Raw genomic sequence first — 21584 nt, 5'->3', positions numbered from 1 at the left:
CTGATTCATGCCAGGAGCGCCAAAGGAGACTACCAGGAGAAGAGGGCGGATAAATTAAAAAAGTTTCCGCTTGGCTAAATTGGGGAAAATAAAGTTCTTTGGCCAGGCCATGTTAGAATTAAATTAAAATCAACCTGCTTCAATTAGGTGCGGATTTAACCCTCATTGCATATTTTGAAGATGTATTTTGTCCTTTTTTGAAAAATTTCTTAGAGTTTTCAATATTAATTTTTATTATAAAATACAATTTGGAAGGAAAAATTCCTCAGTAGCCAAGGGTTAAGGGGTAGCCATCAAAGCACTGCAGAAGAGCTGACGTGCTCCAATGTGAAGGGATTTTCCCAAAATGTTGGGATCTGACTGAGAGCTGCTGGCTGGTCATTCGCAGATGCATCCGGCGTACTAATTAGAGTAATGAGTTTCGAGAGGACATTAGCGTTTGATTTAGGGACTAATGAGAAGAAAGTTGATTTGGAGTTAAACTTGTTTTTTTTTTAAATCTAAAATACAAAAATACAAAAAGAAACGATAGCCTTTAACCTTTCAACAAATATTTGTTAGATTTCAGGAGAAATTTCACAGTTTCCCCCCAAAAAAATGTTCCCAGCTCCGGGATGCCAACCTCATTTTTATCTACAGCCCAATAATCCTATATCAAAGTGAAGCTTCTGGTTCTTCTACGATTTCCAACCCGTTCGACGCACAAAATTCCAATAAATCCCAGTTTGCCAACGGCCCACAAAACGATTCGACTAGGCAAATCCAACTCCAATCAGGTTTTGAGCCACTCATTTGCATATTATACACTTGAGCATCCCCGCAGCATCAGTTCGGTCTGGCAAGTCAGCGACGAGCCAATAAATATGTTTACGAGATGTCATAAATTTCGCGTTCCAAATATGTCATTAATTTGCCGTTTTATTTTCTCGAGTTAGTTCGCAGTCCACGGGTCCCGGAGTGTGATCGGTTCCGAGAACTGGTGATGTAGTGTTAATTTTGTCTTGTTTTTTTTGCGCAGACCTTTGCTAAGGAAGTTTGTTAAATATGCAAAAGATGATACTACCGGTAGGGAGTATCTGGCAAGATTGGCCGAGGCGAATTTTCATGTTTGTTGTGACCTTATTTGTGTCGATTTAATTTTATCATTGTCTTTTTTTCTGTTTTCAATATGTTTAATTTTCAAATGTTTCGACAAGATTTATATAAATATGCATTTTTTTCTGTTTTCTCGAATGTAAGCTAAATATAACCCTTTTTTTGTCGTGTTTGGCTGACTAAAAGTTTACAACCTTCGATTTCCACCCCGCGGTGCGTCGATCATAACACCAACCTTGCCGGTCTGACCAAGCTTGCCCATTGGCGTCATCTATTTCACGGATTCGGTTGGAAAATTTGAAACCCCTCGATCACTCCTCCAACATTTTTGAAAGTCCTCAAGTTCCGTCTCTAATCTGCTGCATAATTTATGGTTTCCCCCCTTTAGCTGCCTGGAATGCCATTTCCCCAACCCTATGAAGAATCCCTACGATTTCCATCGACCCCGGAAGACCAACTGGTGTCGAAGCTGAGTTCCTAGCGAGGTGCGCACAAATCTATGCAGATGAGTGTCGTCGACACCTTCCGTCGACACCTTCTTCGCACACTCTCTTGGGCAGGAAGACGTGTCCTTCCTCACCGGTAATTGGCAGGTCGGAAATGCGAGAGTGGAATGCTAAATTGGACTAACGAGACGTGGTTCCATCACCGGGCGGAAATACACCCTAATGGATTTGTTGAGGGGGAAAAGGGATGGTTCTGACCTCGACCTTTTGCTTTCGGGATGAAGTGTGATGCTTGTTATTCTGATGTGAATATTTATGGTCACGGAGGGCTTAATGGAGTGGTTATGGTTTATGCTGGTATGAATGCCAATTTATGGAAGAACGATGGTCAAAAATGGTCTAAACTTAAAAACTGTAATCGCTTATCAAACCAAGACGGAAAATTTCTCAGGAGCTGCCTTTTAAAATGCTCTGAAACTTTCTCTGAAACTGCCACTGAAATTGTGACTGAAACTGTCACTGAAACTGCCACAAAAAATGGTACTGAAATTGTGACTGAATCTGCATCTGAAACTGCCACTGAAACTGTTTTTAAAACTGCTGAAATTGTGACTCGAACTGCTTCTGAAACTGCAAATGTGATTTATACTTGAATTGAGACTGAAACTGCCTCTGAAATCTGCCAATGAAATTGTGACTCAAACTGCCTCTGAAACTGCAAATGAAATTTACACTTAAATTGAGCCTGAAACTGCCTTTGAAATCTGTCAATAAAATTGTGACTCAAATTGCCTCAGAAACTGCCACAAAAATGGTACTGAAATTGTGACTCTGCAATCTTCCAATGAAATTGTGACTTAAACTGCCACTGCAACTGCATCTGAAACTGCCACAAAAAATGGTAATGGAAATGTGACTGAATCTGCCTCTGAAACTGCCACTGAAACTGCCTCTGAAATCTGCCAATGAAATTGTGACTCAAACTGCTTCTGAAATTGCAAATGAAATTTATACTTGAATTGAGACTGAAACTGCCTCTGAAATCTGCCAATGAATTTGTGACTCAAACTGCATCTGAAACTGTTTCTGAAACTGCCACAAAAAATGGTTCTGAAATTGTGACTGAATCTGCATCTGAAACTGCCACTGAAACTGTTTCTAAAACTACTGAAATTGTGACTCGAACTGCTTCTGAAAATGCTAATGAAATGTATACATGAATTGAGACTGAAACTGCCTCTGAAATCTACCAATGAAATCTTGACCCAAACTGCCTCTGAAACTGCCACAAAAAATGGTACTGAAATGTGACTGAATCTGCCTCACAAACTGCCACTGAAACTGCCTCTGAAGCTTCTCTTGACATTGTGTCCCAAACTGCAAATGAAATTTATACTTAAATTGAAACTGAAGCTGCCTCTGAAATAAGCCAATGAAATTGTGACTCAAACTGCCTCTGAAACTGCCACAAAAATGGTACTGAAATTGTGACCAAATCTGCCTATGCAATCTTCCAATGAAATTGTGACTTTAACTGCCACTGCAACTGTATCTGAAACTGCCACAAAAAATTGTACTGAAAATGTGACTGAATCTGCCTTAGAAACTGCCACTGAAACTACCTCTGAAACGGCAAATGAAATTGATACCTAAATTAAACTGAAATTGTCTATAAAATCTGCCACTTTAATTGTGACTCAAACTGCCACTGAAACTGTCTCAGAAACTGCCACAAAATATGGTACTGAAATTGTGACTGAACCTGCCTCTGAAACTGACACTGAAACCGAAACTGCTGCTGAAATTGTGACTCAAACTGCTTCTGAAACTATAAATGAAATCTGCCAATGAAGTTGTGACTCAAACTGCCACTGCCGATAAAATTGCTACCAAAACTGACAACTGGCTTTGAAATAGCCACTCTAACTGGTGCTGAAATTGTGACTGAAACTGCCTTTGAAAACATCCAATTAAATTGCTACTAAAGTTGAGACTGAAACTGTCCATGATATTACTACTGAAACTACCTCCGAAACTGCCTAGAAACTGAAATAGAGACTGAAACATCCTCTGATACTGTCAGCCCTAAAACTGCCATAAACATTTCTACTGTACAAAAAAAAAAAACAAACCATCCACATTAACGACCCCCGGGTCTTTTGTGGTCTCTATTGCAAGTTTCTGCTCGAACCTAGGAGTCCGAAGGCTTGAATGGGGAGAGCACCCAAACCTCTTTCTACTCCAAGGAACCTTCCACCCCAGTGTTTGAACTGACGACCTTCGGATTGCGAGTCCAACCGCCGCCAGCGATTCCACCGGAGTAGGCTTGGTTTGGTGTGTTGTTTGTACTTATGGCATGGAGACTACTCCTACACCTGGAATGACTTAACGGCCTAACAACCAAGGCCGGGACCGACATTTTACTTCCTCATCTGATGGAAGGTTGCAGCAGATGGGAATCGAACCCAGAATCATCCGCTTACAAAGCGGACAGCGTAACCATTCGGCCACGCACTGCCACACATTTCTACTGTAACTACCTCTGAATCTGCAAATGAAACTAATAGTGAAACTGCCACTGAAGTTGATATCCAAGCTTTGACTGCTTTATTGAAATAAGATTGAATACATAGAAATTATTACAATTTTGAATAATTGTGAAAATTTTCTTCGTCAATTTAACAGTTTTAAAAACTTCGCTGCCATCCATCCACCTTGCTCGGCTTATTCCTCAAACATTTCCACAGTCCCTCTTCCTTCACCTCCACCAACTCCCGCTGTGACCGCCGACTCCATCCTTCGTCACTCCAGTCGTCAATGAATGGGCTCATAACACAGCCGCGACACTTGTGGTCATGCTCAGCTCCGAGAAGGTGTCCAATCTCGTGAACTACAACGGCAGCGTTTTGCCGGCTTTGAACCGTATCGATCCGAACCACGGCAGCACTCGGAGTTTGTTTGCAAATACTTCTCAGATATGCCGCAGATGGCATGTCAAGATCGCGGAATCCACTGAGTAGAATGACTGTGTCTAGGTTAGCTTTTGTCACGTCGATATTCCTTACAAAGGTTTGAAAATTAGTTAACGTTGCGACGGTGTCGTTAATGATCGGGATTTCGTTGTGATCCTTCCACATGGTCACGTAAACGAGGTGGACGGATACGTTGATTGGACGGAGCAATGCGTTGGATTGCTTCACCAGACTGAAAATGTACAGCTTCGCCTGATCGTCATCCTGGTCGAACTGCTGGTACAGAGCGTTATCCAGCACAAGACCCAGTTCGATGAGGTGTGATTCGTTGGTAACACCTACAAAAATAAGGAATTTAACAACATTTACAAAAGTTGTATTGAAATTTAGCTTACCAGTCTTCAAAGACTTTTCTGTTGTACGTTGTTCGGAAAGCCTGACCAAACTAAGCATTATTCCCAAAATAAACAGAGACGAGCTCACAGCGATCTTCATTGTACGTGAATTCCACATCTTAGATTTTCGTATTACTGAGCCCGATGCTTCAACCAAGCCTGAATGTGACCGAGTGAATATGTCTGATTTAAAAAACAACTTTTTATAGTAAACGGCTCCGAATTCCAAACAACTGGGGAAAGTTTTCTTAACGTGGTGTTTTGTTTTGGTTAATCCAGCCAGTTTGGTTATTTTGTTTAATAACATTGCAATCAATAATTCGATGCCATCGTGCTCTGTAGTTCTAACTTATAGCACGGGTATGAATCTTCAAGCAATTTCAATATGGCGACTTGTATCAGAAGACAGTGAGGCATTTTTGCTAGTCCTCACTGTCCTGTGTTCTGCGTGCACTTCTGCAAACATCGACCACACACATACTAACACAAAGCGCCACCAAGAGGCAAAAGGTAATCACGAATATTTTTGGCACTTTCGTTAGAAAATATGCGGTTTTGCAAAAACAAATAACAAAACCAACTTATAAGTGTAGTTCGACTATCAAACTTGGGAGTCGTTGCTGATTTGTTCGAAAATTTGTTAAAAATAATATGTTTAATTGCAAACCCCTTTTGGGCGGACATTTCCGTTGTCACCTTTTAGTTCCTTGGATTAGCCATGGATAAATTCACAGTGTAATAAACAGGGCAGCTATCACCACGCGGTGCCACCGTTTTGAAGGAAAAAAACTTGCTCAATCCACCTATGTGGTTGGAGCCTTTCTCACTTATTACCAACAATGGCTGATATGATGGAATTGTACAAAAATTTCATCTATTTTTTAGATCCGGAATAAAAAAGTATATAAATATCACCTAAGTGGCCATACCTCGAGACAGTGTTGTCAGATCTCCAATGTTTTGGAATCGTTGGAAAGTTCTTCTGATAACCTAACCAACGATGGATCGGATGGTGGACCCGGACATAGTTTACATACATTTAAGTGAGATTTGTTCAGTTTTCGATTCTGAGTCGATATGTATACATGAAGGTGGGTCTACGACGTTTTTATACAAAGTTCATTTTTAGTGCAGGATTATAGCCTTCTCTCAGTGAGGAAGGCAAAAAATGATACAGGTTTTTCAGACGAGTTTCAATCCCGTGCTTATAGATAGGAATCCCAGCACAAGAGAGCAGAGGCATCGAGTTTCAGCCGCATTCATTGTTATCAGCTCAGCCACGATCACCCTCCGCTAACTCTTGCAGCTTATTAACTTCATATTCTGTGTTAAACAATCTACATCTTACCTTTAGACGTACTTCAGTCTTTTAAAATCGTCAAAAAAGTATTTTTCAAATTTGAACACTATCAAAAAACTTTGAAGAAAAACACCTCTTAATGTGCAGAAATTAGCCCAAGGCTTGGTTCACGCCATATTTGAGAAATTAATGCTAAACATAAATCACAAAAATAAAATAAATTAAATATAAAGCATAAATTGCAAAAATATTCATGGATTTACTTCAAAATCAATTTGTTTCATTTTCGAAAGGGTAATTCTCCACCAACTCACAAGAAATCGGAAAAACAATGCCCCGACCCCTCTTCGATTTGCGTGAAACTTTGTTCTAAGAGGTATCTTTTGTCCTTGATCAAGAATCCGAGTTACATTTTTCGATATCTCGTAACGGAGGGGCGGACAGAAATATTTTCAAAAATTCTGCCATTAAATTTTTTCGTTACTCGACTATATATTTTTTGGGATATGTCATTTTAAGGGAAATTCAATGTTCTTTTTGAATCTGCAATAATCCAGAACTGTATTTTTTCATTTAGAACCAAATTTTTAATTTCGAAATGTCATGTTTTAATTTCGAAATTGTCATGTTTTTGTGTTTGGTTTTTAGAGGGTAACAATGTTCTAAAAAAATGTAGAGCAGACAATTACAATATAATGATGCATAAACATAAGAAGTTTGCAAGTAAACATCGATAACAAAATTTTCAAAATACATAATAGGTATATTACTGCCCCTGATCGCATAAATGTCCCATATGCATTTTCATCGATTTCGAGTTATTGATGCAGTTTGGTTCAAAATCGTGTGCTCTTTCAAAAGAGCCTGTAACATCAAGTACTTTGTTTTATAAATCAGGAGGAAATCAAGTTTTTTCGCGAAAACATAACACGTAGCCTTATGTATGGGACAAACTTCAAATGCGTTTTTCTCAGCTTGTTGTTTTTGCATATCGGACATTTATGCGAACATGGGCAGTATAAATGTATGAAATTCTGTATCTTGAAAAGGGATTTTCTGATCAATTTCTTAGATGTCTTCCAGATCTTATGTTTTCTGAAGTATTTTCGGGCCGGATCTAATGCTTGATAAAAGTTGAAAAGTAAGCAAATGAATAAACTTGTGTTGCATATGAAATTTATATATCTTGATTTTGAGAAACAAATATAAACATAATTTTCCATAACGTGTTTATTTTTATTTTGAATTGTATATAATTGCATTCTACTTTTATTTGAAGTTTTTTTTTAACAAATTTGAAGTAAACGCATTAAAAGCTATTACCAATTAAAATTTGGTGTCTTTCTGTACATTTTTATCCACTCTACTTCAACCAAAAAAATGATTTAAATTTATTTTGAACCAAAAAAAACAAAAGAAAAACATCAAATTATACATTTAATTAGCAACATTTTTTTTCTAAAGCATAATAACAAACAAACTTTGTTCATTACAATTTTGTTATGAAATGTGAAAATTTGATCTCCATCTTTTTTTCAATTTAGACACTCAACGTATTTATTCAATATTTCATTAACAACCTAAAGGTTCAGTCATTATGTTATTTTGAAAAGCCGACGCGGGCCAGATGGAATGGTTTCACCGGCTTCATCCGGCCCGCGGGCCGAAAATTGGGTTAGTCTGGCTCAGGACCTTCTAGAAAAAAAGTACACGTAAAAAAATTCCACATTTATTCAACTTTTTGCCTTCCTCACTGAGGTAAGGCTATAATCCTGCTTTAAAAATGAACTTCGTATAAAAACGTCGTAGACCCACCTTCATGTATACATATCGACTCAAAATTGAAAACTGAACAAATGTCTGTGTGTATGTGTGTGTGTGTATGTGTGTGTGTATGTGTGTGTGTATGTGTGTGTGTATGTGTGTGTGTGTATGTGTGTGTGTATGTATGTATGTGACCAACAAACTAGCTCATGTTTCTCGGCACTGGCTGAACCGATTTGACCCGAACTTGTTGCATTCGACTTAGTTTAGGGTCCCATAGATCGAGTTTTATACAGATTGAAGTTTCGATAAGTAGTTCAAAAGTTATGTATAAAAATGTGTTTTCACATATATTTGGATCTCACTTAACTGTATGTAAACTATGTCCAGGTCCATAATCCGACCCATCGTTGGTTAGGTTATCAAAAGACCTTTCCAACGAGTGCAAAACATTGAAGATCTGGCAACCTTGTCTCGAGATATGGCCACTTAAGTGATATTGATGTACTTTTTTGAAGCCGGATCTCACTTAAATGTATGTAAACTATGTACGGATCCACCATCCGACCCATTGTTGGTTAGATTATAAAAAGACCTTTCCAACGAGCCCAAAACATTGAAGATCTGGCAACCTTGTCTCGAGATATGGCTACTTCAGTGATATTGATGTATTTTTTTGAAGCCGGATCTCACTTAAATGTATGTAAACTATGTACGGATCCACCATCCGACCTAATGTTGGTTAACTTATCAAAAGACCTTTCCAATGAGTCTAAAACATTGAAGATCTGGCAACCTTGTCTCGAGATATGGCCACTTAAGTGATATTGATGTACTTTTTTGAAGCCGGATCTCACTTAAATGTATGTAAACTATGTACGGATCCACCATCCGACCCACTGTTGGTTAGATTATAAAAAGACCTTTCCAACGAGCCCAAAACATTGAAGATCTGGCAACCCTGTCTCGAGATATGGCTACTTAAGTGATATTGATGTATTTTTTTGAAGCCGGATCTCACTTAAATGTATGTAAACTATGTCCGGCTCCACTATCCGACCCAACGTTGGTTAGGTTATCAAAAGACCTTTCTAACGAGTGCAAAACATTGAAGATCTGGCAACCCTGTCTCGAGATATGGCCTCTTAAGTGATATTGATGTACTTTTTTGAAGCCGGATCTCACTTAAATGTATGTAAACTATGTTGGTTAGGTTATCAAAAGACCTTTCCAACGAGTCTAAAACATTGAAGATCTGGCAACCCTGGCTCGAGATATGGCCACTTAAGTGATATTGATGTACTTTTTTGAAGCCGGATCTCACTTAAATGTATGTAAACTATGTTGGTTAGGTTATCAAAAAACCTTTCCAACGAGCCCAAAACATTGAAGATCTGGCAACCCTGTCTCGAGATATGGCCACTTAAGTGATATCGATGTACTTTTTGGAAGCCGGATCTAAAAAATAGATGAAACTTGTGTACAGCCATTGTTGTGAGGAAGGCTTCAACCACATAGGTGGATTAAGTTAGTTTTGTACTAAAAGTTGAATTCCCAATATACGAATTGTTTTATCTGAGATAATTTTTTTTATATGTTTAAAGGGACTAAAAACGTCATCTTCATAGTCGTAGTGCGTGATGGTGCAAAATTTGGTTTAAGAAATATGATTTTTTGAAAAAATCTTGTTTTTTGTAACATATCGAAAACCTGGACGAACAAACTATAAAAATATTTTTAACTTCATTTAACCAATAATATAAAATTATTTGGAATAAATACATGGATTTTACAAAATTTAAGCACTTTCTAGTATAATTTATGTTAATAAAAGTTACAAGTTGAAAAAATTGCTCTAAAATGTCCAAGGCAAGTAACCTGCAATGAAACAACACAAGAACATGATGTTAAGCTAGAAAACTATTGATTTTCGTAGAGTGTCTCATTGTTCCTGTCAAGTGCGTCTACAATGAGACAGTTGAATAACTTTGGCTGTAGACGTCAGATCGATCTCATATTTTGGGCAATGTTAGAACAGATTAAATGAAAGAAAATTCCTCGAAAAGCTCATTAAAACATGATGATAAAAAAAATACAAAAATCGTTGAAAGTTTAAAACCAAAAAATGTCTCATTGATGACTACTTTACCCTTATCGATTTTTTTGTTGTTTTTTTAAAGCTTAGACAATTTTCTACAATTTTATATTTTTGCAAACCGGGCAATTGGTTTCTGAGATATAGCCACACAAAGAATTTAAATTAATGAAAATGATTTTTTCTGAGTGTCACCTAATTAGGCTGTTATTTTTAACTGACAGTATCTCAGAAACAATTGGTCCAATTTTCAATGTATAAAAATTAAACTTTTGTGAAAATTTCAAAATCAAGCTTTACTTCTGAAAATATCTACAAAAATATAATTTTCCAAATTTTATTGTGTAGAGCAAAATATTGTGATTTTTTTTGCGTGTATGAGTTTAGTTTTTTTTGCATTTACTTGACCTTTAGTTGTAGTTCTTAAAACTATCTACAAGAGCAATCAGTAAAATGACTCAAAGTTCGTTTGTTGCTATAACATAATAAAAATGTTACTTACGGATAGGTACTTGTCTATCAAAGACAACTTCACTCACAATATGAGGTAACATGAAGGCATTATACAAACTGAATTCCACCAAGAGCAGGTCTGACCAGCCCAGCACTGTGAGGACGTAAGGGCTGCAACTTGTACGTGCGCACGCTGTAAGAGAGCATCGGTGATCAAAGGAAGCAAAATGCTGATGGCTCACTTTTTTTCTCTGCCCAGCTGTGAAGAGGAAAAAGTGGATGGAAATTCCGACACCGAGTTCCGAAGCCAAGCCCCGTCTTTAAGTGATACTGGACGACCCATGGACGGTGGAAAATCAACGGGGTTGGACGCTAAAGAGGGAGGAAATCGAAATCGTATTGCCTTGCGATGCCATTATCGATACTTTTGCTTTTATTCGACGGCCAACCCGCTCTCATCTCTGCTGGGAAGCTGCGAGAAGCTGAAAGTTCGTGGAAGGGCAAAAAAAAGACAAGGAACTGGCCGCTGCTGGTTCGATGTAATTTCCGCTGAACGCTGCAATTTGGAGCGAATTTATTGGGTACAATTTTCCAGAAGTGGTTCGACGTCGATGCCGCCGCCGACATGGTCGTGTCGTGTGAAACTGCTGTTGTTGGATGGAAAAGCGCTACTGGATCGGTGCTGTCGGGGGGGAAAACGATTTTGATTCGGAAAACGTGACAATGGAAACTGGATAGACGTGAATGTGATTGTTGGCTACAATTGCAGTTTAAAAAGCTGATCACCTTGCGAGGCGAACAAAAGGATAGTCGTCAAGTCGGGGGCTAACGAGGAAGCAGTTGCAAAAAGCTGCAGATCTCTCCCACAATAACTCTGCCAAATTGCAATTGCGGCGAGAAGATTGCGCTAATGAGTTTCGAGGAGGTTTCTCACATGGACGACACCTCGCAAACGCAAACCTGGTATGATCTAACAATGCTATTGTAGCAAACTGACCGGGGTTGAGCAGGGTGGCTACTCGAATGCAATTTAAAAATCGCATAGAAAGCTGGGATCATTTTTACCAACACAAAATCGGGAAAAGTTGCCCCGACCTCTCTTCGATTTGCGTGAAACTTTGTCCTAAGAGGTAACTTTTGTCCCTGATCACGAATCTGATGTCCTTTTATTGATATCTTGTGACGGAGGGGCGGAACCTTTCATTTTTGAACATGCGAAAAAATAGGTGTTTTTCAATAATTTGCAGCCTGAAACGGTGATGAAATAGAAATTTGGTGTCAAAGGGACTTTTATGTAAAATTGGACACCCGATTTGATGGCGTACTCAACATTCCGAAAAAAACGTATTTTTCATCGAAAAAAAACTTAAAAAACTGTGCCATTTTCCATTACTCAACTGTAATTTTTTTGGAACATTTCAATTTAAGGGAATAAAAAGTACTATTCGATTCTACATAACCCAGAAGGGTATTTTTTTCATTTTGAACAAAAATATTCATTATAAAATTTCGTGTTTTGAAAACTTTACAGGGTTATTTTTAAGAATGTTACAATGTTCTGAAACTTGTATATTTTTTAATGTGTATTCCCAAAATTCAAAATTTATGGAAAAAAAAAGACTTAAAGTGCGTTGTTTAATTAAAAATTCAAAAAGAAACCATATTTTATGTATTCTTCATAGCTTACACACAATTGAACAGGGTGTATCAATAAAAAAAATTAATCAGCAATATATTTTTTGCCGCCTGATTATTTAAGTAAGTTTTGAAGGAGGGGGACAAAAATTTGAATGGCTAATTGTCGCAAGGACGTCAATGATTGCATGATGAAATTTGAAATACTTTCAAAATACATTTGTTTTAGGATACAAATTCGTTCAAATCTTTATAAAACGGCACAACAGAAGCATGCGAAACATGCTACACCCGATTTATTTAGGAACAGATACATGTCAAATTGAAAAATATAGAGTATTCAAAATCATGTTCAATTTATTTTGAAAATGACTGATGACTTCACCTCAAAATCACTAAATATTCCCTTTGCAAAATTATACCCAGAATTTGAAATTTTTAAACTGAAAAATTGTAACTATTGTACTATGACAAAGGCAAAATAAGGAAATCAAACGAATTTTGTAGATTTTTCTGATCCTTTATAAAATATTTGCCAAGAATGCTTATTTTCCTATAATTAAAACTTAATTGAATTTATCTCGATAAATGCACAACACTTTATAAAAATCTGTTCGATCATTTTGATTACAAATCAATTTTTTAATCGAAAGTAAAAAAATACTTGATGTTTCCAAATGTTTTCAATGTTTGATGGCAACAATGCTTATTTTTTGCCTCTACTAGAACAAATTCAAAAAATGTTCATTTTAGTTCACCAAAATGTACCACAAGATCAAAATTGCGATCAAAATTGCGATTGAAAAATATAAAGTATGTAAAAACTTTTTTAACAATTATTGTAATCAACTACAATTTTGCAAAAGAAATCAATAATCAAAATTACCATGCTTAAGACTTGTATACAACTTTTAGAAATTAAAAATGTGTGAATCGAAATACGTATTGAAAATCTTCTAAAATTTGGAAATTAATTTAGCTTAAAAAACAAAAAAATACACAAAAGTTTCATTTTTCAACAATGAAAATCGAATAAACTGTTTTTCGAGTTGAAAACTGATAGCCAATTGAATTTTGAAATTGGAAATATATGGGCAAAATTTTATCGAATTAAAATGAAAAAAAAAACAGAGACTTTTTTTTAAAAGGTCATATAAATATTTAAAACACAATAGCTTATATGACCACTTAAAAAAAATTCTAGAAATTTAAATCTCGAAAAAATATTATTGGGATCAACTCATCATAGTTTTGGGTTTGAAAGAAAATTCTAACAATGCATTTTCAAATTATTTAAATAATAAAGTAAAGAAAAATAAAGAAAGGAAAATTAAAAAAAAAACGTCTTTTATGGTATTACAAAATGCATAAACAAAATGATAATTTCATCAAGTGACATCATGAGAAAGTATAACTGATTGATTTAATGTCTCGGATAAAATTAGAACTATTCAGAAGAAAAGTTAAGCTTTAAAAAACATCTTTAACAATTTTCACTTTTTAATGCGAAAAATTGAATTCAGAACAAAGTTGTTTTTTATTTCCAGAAAATGGTTTTTTTTATATCTCAAAAATTTCATGGAAAAAATCACTTTTAACAAGCTTTTTAAGTTTTCCAAAATTTTAAATTTAGCTTTTTTCCAACATTCTCGCTTTCTCGACTCAAGTGGCCACCCTGCCGGGGCTGAGCCATGGTGGACTATGTCAGACAGCTCTCTCATTACCACCGCGATCGTCGACTGCAATTGAGGGTGGTTGGCTGACCAGTGAACAAAAGATCGTTTCGATTTCATTCGCTGCTTTGTTGTGTGAGCATAATAAACTTCCCCAAATTACTTTCACTGTTTGCTTGTGGTGAAGTAATATCTAAGGTCAACAGATATTTTATTAGTTGAAAAAGGCTAGTTTAAAGCGATATTAAATCTCGTTTAGAACGAGATTTACAAGTTTGCTTCGCGTTTCAAAAACACCTTTCCTTGATAAAGTGAACAATAAATCAAGCAAATAACTAACATATACCTCATCTGAAGAAAACTTCCGGTGCGATCATCCTTATCTGAGTACATCTCCAAAGGTGAACAGTTAATTATTTTCCAACATTGTATGCAGCGCTCAAACTTCTTCCCAACTCCTAAGGCTAGCCAATAAAAGCATTAAATAAAACAAACAGCACCCATCAAACAGAGAAAAAAACAACGATAAAGTCACACATTTGCTGTTTGTTGGTACGCGCAGCGATCAAAAAAATGGTCCAGCTTTTACTACTCCCTGGAGCCACCGCCGGGACCGTTACCGTTATCGTAATCTCAATATACTTCTGGCGGCGCTGGTTAGGTCCAGTTGGACCGCTTTCTTACTGGTTGATAGGCCAGAACTGGACATGTCTCCGGGAGAAGTACAGCACACAGCCAGTGACACAGTGAGCCTTTTTTGGACTTACGCTTGAGACTGCGGATTCCGGTTCTAACTGGGTTTAGGGGAGTACTTGTTTTGACGAGCTTAACTTAGTAACGTAACCTCAATGCGAACAAATCTCCCCTATTTCAAATCAAGCACATTGATGAAAATAAATGTCACCCGGGGCTGGAGGAAGCTGTTTCTGATACTTTGTACGCGAACCAAGTTGGAGTAGCAACTGCGCGATCAGTTTGATGCAATGCGTTAGATAACGTCACCGCATGTCGTAGAATTGGAAATGAGTTTTTCCCGGGGCTTTTCTATCAGTAAGTTGTGTGTTGTTGCTACTTCCCAGCATCCCGCGGGACCAACTACGTGTGCTCTCCCCAAAGGAGTACTTCACTGCATATGGATGGAAGAGTTGGCACAGTTCCCTGTCCAAATAAGGCCGGTTGGCCCCGATAGGCCCCCACCGATAGATGGCTTCGGGATCTATCACGGTACCCAAAGGAGGTGATAGACTCGAGATTGGCATGTGAAAAAAATAAGGAAAGACTGGGTCCCCAGAAATGAAGAATTCCCCTGGGTGACAGAACAAAGTGGGTTCGGGGAAGTAGGTGATCGTCTCGGCGATAGAGAAAAATAATCGAGTTGAAGTGTGTGCTTAATGGAAATGTTGACGTCAAAAGGGGGAGGAAGGGAGAATCTTAAGAATGAAGTTTGATGTGGGGCAATCACATTCCGACATAGTGTGAATAACTGGGATGACAGCGAATGAATTAAACATTTGGAGTCTCGGAATCAGGTCAGAATCTGGTGCGAGATGGGAAGTTATGAAGATGTAACGGCTAATGAATTGTGATCCAGACTGAGATGATTAGATCGAGTGTTGTGGAAGTTACTAATTGAAATGTTTCCTAATGGAATGGAGAATGAAGTAAAAAATAAAAAAATAAATCAATAAAGAATTTATCGTCCACTGAAACTCACTATCAATTTAATTATTTATTTTTAATATTCTTCCAACCCATCGAAGCGAAAAATCAAACTCCACTTTTCATTTTCCAGCGCTTATCATTTGCCCGAAACATTTTTTCCGCCACATAATTACCAGTTTATTACGACCCATGCACTTTTTCGGGTGGAGACCTTTGCCACGGTTCCCCTCTCTCGTTCCCCCGAACAGCCGTATGGATCGTTAATTGAATTCGATAAAATCGAAACCCGCGACCGCCATTTACACGCAATTAAGCGCTTCGTTAAGGAGATAAAAGAAATGGTCGGCGAGTTCTTTTTTTCTCCTGCTTGGCTGAATGTGTTCGATTGAATGAATTGAAGCTAAGACAAATAAATGATTTCTTTTTGAAGAGGATATTTTTTTTCTTTTCTTTCTATTTGACTTATGCGACGTGATTTCAGTGAATCTTCAGTCCATTACATAAGAACACTGAACAATACTTCATAGAACTTTGAACTGTTGTATTTTGATCAAAACATTTTACAGACTCAAATTATTGAAATAGATACTTTGACCCTTGTGACTCTTGCCAACCCGACTTTGTAAGCCAATTTGGGAATAAAAAACTGGAATTTAACAATTTTAGTTTTGCAATTCCGTCGTAAAACTACATACATTTTCTGTCATTCTTGAACGACGAAACAGCCTACTTTCTGCACCAAAAAATAACAGAATCGGTCTGCTTTTCCGCACTGAAATGAAGTTTGACTTTTCAGCACTTGTTTGGAAAAGTTATACTTTTCAACATTTTTTCACTTTAAATGATTGACTCAATACATGGACATTTGTCCTATAATTCTGTTCAAAGAGTGTTTTTGGATTGCAAAAAAAGTTGCATGGAACTCCAATCCAATCCAATCCAATCGAACACAAGCGCAGCCAGTCCGAATAATGCATCCGGGAAGAACTTACGGTTAGATTACGCCTCAAGTTCCTTCTTGTCATTATTAATGTTTGCAGTACTTTCGAGAACCCCCGAAGTGTATTACACTCATTAAAGCGGCCCGACCTACTGCGTTGCATTAACCGCATGAGACATATTCTATGAACGGATCCCACATTTCATAGAACCATCAGGGGAAGAAGAAGAAGCCGGGGACATACCGTACCAACCGGTTCGAGTTATTTATAGATTATAATGGTGTGTGGTGAGTAGGGGAATCGTTGGGGAAGGGATTATTGTATTATATAGTAAATGACCTTGTGACATTATTTCACCACTACGGACTAATTCACTCAAGGAGTATTAATCCCTTGGTGGCCGAATGTCTAGAGCATCCGACATCTAATCCAAAGGTGTGAGTTCGAATCCCACCTGATTCTATGCGTTTTTTGTTCATATTCAAAGTTCAATTACAGTCGAAAAATTTCAAGGAGACCGGTCGGGAATCGAACCCTGAACCTTCCGCTTATGAGGCGGGAGCCGTAGCCATTAAGCCACGGGCCGGTCACAAAAAAAAGTTGCATGGAACTCGTTCCAAAACTTGATTTTTTCAGCACTCATGGTAGTTATCCATCTGGGTGAACATCGTTGGATAAATATACGACTCGTGCTAAAAATAATCTACTTTCGCGACTTGTTGCATAAACTACTATTTTGGAATTCTGTTACGAAACTACTTATTTTACCTGTCAATCTCGAGTGACGAAAAGGCCTACTATTCATCGCATAAAATAAAAGTAGAGTAGTACAATTTTGGAAAAATTCGCGATTTTTGCATCGTTAGTTTTTCAATACAAGTCTCTATACAATGTTAGGGGCTGATCATACAAAAGAGGTATTTCATACCTGATTAGGACTTTTCGAAAAAAAGGTTCACTTAACAAATTAACTAACGATTTTTTCACTTTAAGTTAAATTAAAAAAAAATATATTATTCGAAAAAATATATATGTTAAAAGGCCTTTAAAAGAAATCTTCTAATCCATAGTGCATGAGGGGGTAAAATCTGGCTGAAGAGATATGAATTTTAAAAAAATCGTGTTTGTTTGGAAAATATCGAAAACCTGACAATTTTTTTAATTAAAACTATTTTTTTTAAGCAAAATCTAATGTGCAATCGACAAAAAACCTAGCAATTTTTGTTGACAAAATGTACCTTTTTCAAGTTGTAGCTATTTGTCGGCAACTTTTTTCAATTTCTGTTCGTTTTTATTGCAATTTTAAATAACTTATTAAAGAAAAGCACTCATATTTAAAAAACACTGAAAAAATATTCTACCACTTTCTCTCTGAAATGAAAAAAAAAACTGTTTCCTCACCAAGAATTCAAATCGATGAATTTTTCAAATTTTTAATTATTTTTTCAACTGACGATATCTGGGTCCGATTTTTAATGATGAAAATGATTTTTTTCTAATTTTATTAAAAATATAAATTTGTGAACTCGTAGAGTACTGAAAAAAACTTATCAGCATCCAATAGAGGCTGAAAAATTCTACTTTTCAGCATTTGTGACAAAAATTTATACTATTCGTTACTGTTGTGGAGTTTGACACATATCTTGACGTCAAATAAAATTCAAGCGTATAAACAAACGTTTCCTTTTCAACTCGTTTCAAAAATTGAGTTTTCAGCAATCTTCATTTTTATAAATGTACGACTCTGATGATTATATATTTAACAAAACGTGAAATTAATAGCATCATGATTTTAAAAAATTTTTGAAGAAATTTAGATTCGTGTTCAACAGATTTTCATAATAAAACATCTTTTTCAAGCAATTTTCATAACTTTAAATATAAAAATTTAAAATGATTGCAGACAATTTTTAAGAACACATAATCTAAACAAAAATCTTTAAAACATGATTTTGTATGATTTAAAATTTTGTTCAATATAAATCAATCAAGTTTTTATGAGTTTTTTATGTGGGTGTTTTATAAGAACAAAAATATAGATTAATTGGAATTTGGAACAAAGTTTTAAATGGCTTACCTTTAAGAAGGAATATCCGCTTAATTCTTACCTTATCTTTGATATTTCTGCAGCATGGTATGAAATTAGTTTTTGTCAAACTTGAAATAGTGTTAATATTATTTTTACAAAATTTAATGTAGCATAAACAACACTCAAAACAAAAAATTAATAGAACCTGGCTTCTGATCTAATCTGATTTTATAAATTTCCATCAACCCTTTCAAAATTAAATTTCCCTTAAATTCTCGTTAAATTGCAAGGTTCTAAAAATCTTTTAGAATATTCAAGGTCAAAATAAACTTTTTTTACATTTCTTATACGATACCTTCATGACAACAATAAATCTTTTCGTGCCCCAATGACAAAAGAAGCGAAACACCAATAACAACTTTTTAATAACTTCATTAAGGTGGCACCCATTTCAAGCTGGGCTCATTTGCAAAATACTCATCGGTACCCGATGGGTACCATTAATCATCCCCGTATATATGCAGATTACCAGCAAATTGGTACGAACTCCTTGCGTCTACCCCTGGGGGCAAATTGTTTCTGGGTCTTGGCCCATGACGCGTACTTTAAAGCGTTTCATCTGCTCGGGCTACAAACCTTCCAAGCCGTCATCATCATTACCATCGGTAAGTGCACAACACACCTCCAGAGAGAGAGAGAGTTATTTGTCGAAAATTGTGCTCAACTTCTGGTTAAACTTTCCCTTTTTGGCCTAAAGGGCGCATGAACTCTCTCTGGTGCCAGTACGTGTCCATATGGCATTAATTTGATTATTATTAAATTTTTTGTTGTTTTATTTGCCCACAATAAAAGTGGGGTTTTACGATTCCGGAGAGCATACGCGTGCTTGGCGCGTATCGTACGTTTGTATAACCGTTCATAAATATAACTCTTAACGACCCTACTTTAGATAAATTTAATCAAAATTTGGCAGTGAGGAAAAAATCTTCATGTACTCGTTGAAATTCGTTTTGAGAGTGTTGAAGAGATTTTCGTCTTGCAAACTCTTCAACAAGGGTCACTAAGAGTTGCTCATCCCCGTAAGATTGCACTCTTCCTCGTTCATGTCTTTAAGACAGCAGCGTCGAGGGAAAATAAAAAGGTCTCTCACTGCAGTAATAAGATTATCCCTTCGTTGTTTTGGCATGGCTTTGCGGACCAAGCCTTCAACAATCGTTGCTCGAGAGTCAGGTTGATGTCGTGTTTGGTTTATGCCACCAACCTACGAAAGGAAATGAAGAGGGTGCTGCCTTTTGAGCAAGTCGAACCAGAGAGGGGAGATGTGACTGAAATAAGATGTTGTTTTGTTTTTGTTTTTTTTTTTGTTTTATTTGACGGGAGATTTTACGAGCTGCAAAGGGGAGAAAAATATAAGTTGATTGCGGTATTAGTGCAAGTGGTCGTAATTAAGTGAAGGGATCGACACGTTATGGAAAACTCATGAATGATGCTTGAGAAATTCGAGACAATAAATATGGCAATTGTCGTCTGAAAGAGACTATAAGACTTTTTTTTATGATCGAATGTTTATAATAATTTATTCTAGGACTCTAATCAAGATCTACAAAAATCAAATGAATGCTAACTTTGTTCAGAATGTATCAGGCAGGATAGTTCCGATTTCATTTTGAATAAAAATCCAAAATAAGATCCTTCAAATCCATCCGCAAACATACCCTGCCCACCACCCATAAATGTCCACACTAATTCAACAGCGCATAAATAAACCGTTATCGTAACTCACATTCGCCATTAAACATCACTCTCCGAGTCCAAGATCTCGGACTCCGGACCTCCTCACATCCAACGTCATGTGCGTTTCTCAGCATTTAAGGCGCAATAAATTTTCATAATTTATTCGCCATTGACGGGCGACGTGCGAGTGTCCAGCCCCGAGGTCCAGTTCTCTTACGGAGGGGCCTTATCAAGAGAGTGTTTAGACCTCCAACCTTAACCATATGGCGTTAACCGCGTTGTTGTGTCTACTTGAGGAAAGACGAATCTCTAATTGAAATCATTTGTAATCTAAACCATCGTTTGGAACGGCTCGTTATGCACGTTTTTCGACGAATTCTCGTTTGGGAGGCTGGGCCGGGCCTCCATCAGGTTCTCCGAGATTAAGCCAACTGTTCCATCATTTGTCGCCGTATTAGGATAGCGGAGAGTGCCTTGGGGGCCTTCTCCGAGAGACCTAATCTTGTCAACATCTAAGCACAAAGTCTCGGAGGTTGCGCCCCGGCTTAGCGGAGAATGGAAGATAAATTGCTCATAAATAACAATAATTGTAGTATTTTTCATCTTTAGCTGAGGGTTTGGTCGAGATTTTGGAGTTGAAATTGTTGGATAAGGCTAAAAAAATGTTTTCAAATTGATTTGTCTGAGACTTTCTTGTCCGAATTGAACATTAAACTGTGTAAGAAAGGTCCCAAAATCTCACTGCTAGCTGACTCGATCAAAAACAAGCTTCATACGCATTCGTGCGGTGGTCTTCGGCGTCCCCCGTTGGACAGCAGCACAAAAGCACGTGGGCCAGCCCAGCTCGGACGACTGGTCGGTTTGAAATGAGCCTAAAAGTGAGGGAAAGATTTTTATCAGTTTTCGTGAATAATGATGTCGGTTTTCGGGAAGCACTTCTAGCCGGCAGTGAGTAGAGGTTGGATAGTAGCAGCAGTCACCTAAACGGTAGCCTTGACCAACAAAGAGATAAATAACACTCTTCAGGGAGAAGAAAGGAAAGATACTCGCCTAATGGTCAACTAGAAGCCACTTGGGTTACAAATGATGTATAAAGAATTACGCACTTTATAATAATGTCTTCCGGGGAAGAAAGATTGTGGTTTTTGAAGTGAGTGTCGTTTTTATTGTGAGGACTTGGAAGGCATTTAATTATTTGAAATATATACTGTTTTGATCAGTCATTTGCAGGTTACATAACAATCTTGATTTTGCCTTATTTCTATCGGTTTGAGAAATCATTTTCTAAAACAGGAATCAATAATAATAACAACAAAAATTTGAATATTAACCCAACCTGTTCTGTCTTATTGTAAAGAGACCAGAAATTTAAGTAAACAAATTGGCTAAA

The 21584-nt window shown here is 36.9% G+C and overlaps 1 protein-coding gene across 1 annotated transcript; it reads right to left on the bottom strand.

Annotated features, from left to right (window-relative positions):
* Positions 1 to 4120: 4120 nt before the first annotated feature.
* On the bottom strand, positions 4121 to 5101 carry LOC120414043 (snake venom metalloproteinase trimerelysin-2-like). The gene is made up of 2 exons (XM_039575063.1): positions 4909 to 5101; positions 4121 to 4851 (listed from the first exon to the last, which is right to left on the bottom strand). Exons 1-2 carry the CDS (start codon positions 5024 to 5026, stop codon positions 4229 to 4231), a joined length of 741 nt encoding a protein of 246 aa, XP_039430997.1. The 5' UTR covers positions 5027 to 5101; the 3' UTR covers positions 4121 to 4228.
* Positions 5102 to 21584: the final 16483 nt, after the last annotated feature.

Source organism: Culex pipiens, chromosome 2 (genome assembly GCF_016801865.2).
Source record: "Culex pipiens pallens isolate TS chromosome 2, TS_CPP_V2, whole genome shotgun sequence".
Taxonomy (NCBI): domain Eukaryota; kingdom Metazoa; phylum Arthropoda; class Insecta; order Diptera; family Culicidae; genus Culex; species Culex pipiens.
This window is presented reverse-complemented; position numbering and strand designations above follow the sequence as displayed.